This window comes from Bufo bufo, chromosome 10 (assembly GCF_905171765.1).
Source record: "Bufo bufo chromosome 10, aBufBuf1.1, whole genome shotgun sequence".
Lineage (NCBI taxonomy): Eukaryota > Metazoa > Chordata > Amphibia > Anura > Bufonidae > Bufo > Bufo bufo.
In genome coordinates this window covers 90005687-90011336 of record NC_053398.1, presented here as the reverse complement: position 1 = coordinate 90011336, position 5650 = coordinate 90005687, and the positions used below count along the sequence as shown (strand labels likewise).

The following is a 5650-nucleotide window of genomic DNA, read 5'->3' as shown; positions in this document are numbered from 1 at the left end:
CAGTAAGAAACAATTTCAGGAAAAATAGATTACAGGCCCATTAAGTAGTGGATATGTATGCTTTTTATTTTAAGCGACCGTGAGTGTTTTTGAGCTGATAGTATCTTAAGACACTGGGCTCCATTCCTGAAACAATATCTACCGCTTTAAGAGCAGTGGTAAAAAATCAATTTCAATTTTTTTTACCATTCTGCAAAAATTTTTAGTAAAACATGGCCTGCGTTATTCCATTCAAATATGCGGTACAAGAAGTCCCCGAGTTGCGAACATCCGACTTGCGAACAACTCCTGCTTGCGAACGGGAGGCTGCGTGGCCACTTTTCGGCGGCGGGCACATTCGAATGAACCTTTTTGACTGCGAGCACATTCAACGGAATCTTTTCAATGGCGGGCACATTCAAGGAACATCGGAAAACAACGTATCTGCTGTTCTGCGCATTCGCGGCCACTTTTTGATGGCGGGCCCATTCGACGGAACTTCAAAAAACAACGTATCTGCTGTTCTGCGCATGCTTTTCCGACTTACGAACATATTTGACTTAAAAACAAACCTACAGTCCCTAGCCAGTTTGGAACTTGGGGACGGACTGCCTGTATTTATCTCATGAAACCAATTGCTATTTTATTATTGCATGCAATTTTTAGGAAAATGTGTCGTCGCCCAATACCGCATGCAATATGCTTTAGTGAATGGAGCCCAATGCCCATGATCACATTGAGGTGGAGTGAGTGATAAGCGCCTTTGGGCAATCTTACTTAGATATGACCCAAATTTGGGATTCTGGCTGCGTTTGTTCAGAACAAGAATCCTATCTCCCTGTTTCAGGTCAATCCAAAAATGTATCCACACAAGTCTGGATTTCTGAAGCGCAAGGAGAGGAAAGAGCGAGAGGAAGAACAAGAAAAAATAAAGAAGAAAAATCTAATATTTCACTATTTTAAGAAGCCAGAAACTACCCAGGAACCTAATGTTGAACAAGGAGAATCCTCAGAACTAGATATGGATGTTAGGTCAGACACAATTGAGGGCCATTCTCAACATTGTGAGCTGCTCACTATATCTGAAGATTTGCAAGAAGAGGGTATGGCTGCCTTTGAAATTCAAAACTGCTCCACTGAGAGTGTTTTACCTGAGGAAAGTGTGTCCTCATGCACCCAGTCTGCTGCAAGTATAGAAGATACCTCCTCCATTGCATATCCCTTTGAAATTTTGAGCGATTTAGAAACTTCATGCAGCTCCTCTTTTGCCTCAAGTTCTACAGGTCCTGTTACTATGGATTTGTGCAAAGTCGATTGGAAAGATCCAGCACTGTGGCCAGAAAATCTTCAAGACAAAGAAAGAAATCAAATTGTGCTTTCTGGATTGATGACTGAAGAGGATCTGAAAAAAATGGCATATCGTATGACTTTGGACAGCGATGGACGTTCATTTTCGGAGTATCTTTTGTATGCAAAATCCTCAAATGGACGTGAGAAGATTTTAAGAGACTGGCTTCGATGGAGTGATTCCAAACATGTTTTATACTGCATCACTTGCAGAGCTTTTTCTACAAATTATTACCATAGAAAGAATGGGAGTATACTATGTAGGAGCGAAGGCTTTGACCCTTCCAAAAACACATGGCATCGACTTTATACACGATTGCCAGAGCATGAACGTTCTGCTCAACACCGAAAGTACTACCTAAGTTGGCGAGCTTTACAGAGGTCCATAGGCGGACAAGGTGTGGACTTTGAGATGCAAAGAAAATTGACAAGAGAAGCAGAAAAGTTTGCAGCTCTGTTGGAAAGGCTTCTTAATGTTACCTTATTTTTGGCCTCACGGAATCTGGCTTTTAGAGGATGTTCTCAAAGAATTGGAGACATTCAAAATGGTAATTTCCTTGGAACTCTTGAACTTGTTGCCAAATATGATAGTGTACTTAGGGAGCACTTGGAAAAGGTGAAACAAAGCCAGGAAAAAGGAAAGCGTCTACCTGCACATTATCTGTCATCAGCCACACAAAACGAATTAATCGATGTATGTGGAAGACATGTTTTGAATGTCATGCTTTCTGAAAGGCAACAATCTATTTATTTTTCAGTGATCTGTGATGCAACACCAGATGTATCGCATATGGAACAGAATGTTATTATTCTGCGATATGTGCACAGAGATCTTGTGAAAAGAAAATGGGGCATTCAAGAAAGGTTCCTGGAATTCTTTGATTTCTTTGAGAAGACTGGTGAAGAAATTGCTGAAATGCTGCTAACAAGATTGTGTGAGCATGGCATTGATGTCAAAGACTGTAGAGGTCAAGGATATGATAATGGAGCCAACATGTCAGGAAAAATTAAAGGTGTAAGATCCAGGATCCAACAAAAGTATCCAGCAGCGTTGTTTAGTCCATGTGCAGCACACTCATTAAATCTGGTGGGTGTACATGCAGCTTCAAGTTCCCCTGAAATGAAGACCTTCTTTGGGAGTGTAAATAGGCTATATGTTCTATTTAGCAGCAGTCCTGAGAGATGGAGCGCTTTGTTAGATGAAGTTGGTGGTTCTTTACATGGCCTTAGTGACACCAGATGGAGTTCCAGGATTGAAGCAGTAAAGCCAATCGCACAAAAGCTTCCAAGTGTTCTGAAAGCTTTGGAAAGAGTGCTGAAAAGTAAAAAACTGACAAGTGCTGCACACTCTGAAGCGGAAGGGCTGCTAGATTATTTCTCCTCTTTCCGTGCAATTGTTCTGGCTACATTCTGGGTCAAGGTCCTGCAAAGTTTTGAGGAACGGAATAAAATCCTTCAGTCCAGGTCTGTATCTATTGACATAGGTGCAGCCAACATCAGGGCTTTGTCTGAAGAAATGAAGATTCTACGGGATAAGTGGCCAGCTCTACTCTCGGAGTCCAAAGTTGTTGCTGATTCTATGGAGATTCCCAAGGAGCTACTGAATGCTCACCAGCTTCGTAAAAAGAAGGCTGATAAAAATGTAAAAGATCTGGATGTGGAAATTTATTTCAAAGTCAATATGTTCTTCCCAGCAATGGATGTCATAATTTCAGACCTGGATCAAAGATTTAAATCAATGGAAGAAGTCTGCAAGCTCTTTGCTCCCATCTTGAATCTGAGGACTCTTTCAGAAGAAGAACTGAAAACTTCAACAGAAATGCTGATTTCCACATACCGTGATGACTTTACTGAATCCCTACTTACAGAACTACAACTCCTGCGGAAAATCTATGCAGAAACATTTACCAATCAGCTGGGTCCCTTGGAATTATTAAATTCAATTTATGAGCTGCAGCTTGAAGGGATTTTTGGAGAGATTTGTATTGCCCTTAGAATTTTTGCTACCCTTCCACTCTCAGTTGCAGAAGGAGAGAGAGCGTTCAGCAAGTTAGCCTTGATAAAAAACTATCTCCGATCGACAATGAGTGAGCAGCGTCTGAACAGTCTGGCTCTTCTGTCCATTGAGCATGAACTTGCAAGACAGCTAAACTTTAAAGACCTTATAAATGAGTTTGCTGAAGCAAAGGTACGAAGAATGTCCACTACAAATTTGTAACACCTTTGGCAAAATGGGAAAGGACTAGTGAAACTGGTCAGTGTTTCACATTGTTTTTGGGTGAAGCCATAAATATATGCACATATGCAGACTGTGAATGTTCAATTGCACTCTGAACTTGGGTCGTTTGACTCCTGTTGTTTTTGTGCCTGTTGGCGCACTTATGTTTACCCAGTTGTCTACAGTAAACTATCTTTAACGAGACCTGGCTTGTTGTTTTTTTTCCACCTTTATCATTTGTTTAATCTTCCTAATTTTTTCAAAATACCACTTAATTTATTCATTAATGTTTTTTTATTACATATTGATATTAAAGAGGTCTGTTCTCATCTGAAAACAGTATTTATTTTGGATAATAAAACTTATAACTGGCTGGAGAAAAATAAATATCACTTGTAGACAAATCTGCATGTTGTTTCAAGGCGGCGTCTGGGGAGGGGCCAAGGGCGGGGCCAGGGGTGTGGCTGAAGGAGGGATCAGGGGGTGGAGCTGAAGGGGGCCCCGTCATGTATGCTGTACGGGGCCCCATGATTTCTATCAGCGGCCCTGGTCATGTCCTTAACCCAATCAAGATGCTGTGGCATTACCTGAAGAGGGAGGCCCATTTATCACAGAAATATTTATAAACTGTAACACTTTTATAGGAAGGAATGTTCTAAATTTCCTCAACGTTGTATAAGTCGTATTTTCAGTGATTGCTGCTAAAGGGGATTTATGGGTTATTAAATTCAAGGGTTCACTTACTTTTTTTGCAACCGTATATACACTGCTCAAAAAAATAAAGGGAACACTTAAACAACACAATGTAACTCCAAGTCAATCACACTTCTGTGAAATCAAACTGTCCACTTAGGAAGCAACACTGAGTGACAATCAATTTCACATGCTGTTGTGCAAATGGGATAGACAACAGGTGGAAATTATAGGCAATTAGCAAGACACCCCCAATCACAGGGGATTTGTTTGGAGGAAGATACCCTATTGGTGACGTGTGACGTAGAATCCCTGTATACTAGTATCAAACACGCTGATGGGCTCCAGGCGTTAGAATTCTTCCTTATAGCCAATAATGTGAGGAAGGAGTTGGCCCTGTTTTTGTTACAGTTTGTCCTTACGAGGATTTTATTTTTACCTTCAATAGGTCCTTTTTTCTACAGCTCCAGGGAACTGCAATGGGGGTGGCCTGTGCACCCTCATATGCTAATCTTTTCCTGGGGCTGTGGAAAAGGGACCTATTCCTATCAGACAGACATGTCATCATGGACCGTGCCATTTTCTGGGCGCGGTACATCTGTCTTTATGATCTGGCAGGGTACAGAAGAACAATTACATGACTTTTTCTGTGTTCTTAATAACAATGCTCGGAACATTAAGCTCTCCTATGCATATCATAGACACATCTAAAAAAAAAAAAATTTCCCTATGATTAGAACTACAGGGGGTCATATACAAACCGATGTTTATCGGAAAGATACTGCTGTGAATGCATATTTACATGCATCTTCTTCACACCCTAGAAATACCATAAATGCCATACCTATTGGTCAATTCTTACGTATACGGACAACACAACTTTTGAAAAACCGGCCAACGACCTGAAAGATCGCTTTCTGAGAAGAGGCTATAGTCATTGGTCTATTAAGAAGGCATACCTGAGAGCAAAGACACAGAAACAATTAGACTTGTTACAGCCAAAGAAACATAGAATTGCTGATAATAAAATCAGGTATGTGACTACTTACCTTTCACGGTGGGAGGAGATAAGGAGGTCTTTAGCCAAACATTGGTCTGTTCTTCTAACTGATCCAACTTTGGATAAACTCTTACCTTCATAGCCGTTCATTACGGCCCATAGAGGGAATACTCTACGTGACACTCTGGTGAAGAGTTACCTTGAATGAATATCTCCACAGATCTTTCCTGGACAAAGTAGACCACAATGGGGTTTTAAACCCTGTGGTAAATGCGTTGCATGTCCCAATATGGAGCGGGCATATGATTGTGGATTCTCGGGGACAAAAAAAACAACTTTAAAATCAAACACTACCTCACTTGTTGTAGTTCCAGGGTGATATACTACGCTTCTTGTTTGTGCCCCAAAATATA

At 40.9% G+C, this 5650-nt stretch overlaps 1 protein-coding gene across 1 annotated transcript; it reads left to right on the top strand.

The window, feature by feature from the left end:
- Window positions 1–838: 838 nt before the first annotated feature.
- LOC120980062 (zinc finger MYM-type protein 1-like) lies at window positions 839–3544 on the top strand. The gene has a single exon (XM_040408930.1). The coding sequence runs from the start codon at window positions 839–841 to the stop codon at window positions 3542–3544; it is 2706 nt and encodes a 901-aa protein (XP_040264864.1).
- The last annotated feature ends 2106 nt before the right edge of the window (window positions 3545–5650 follow it).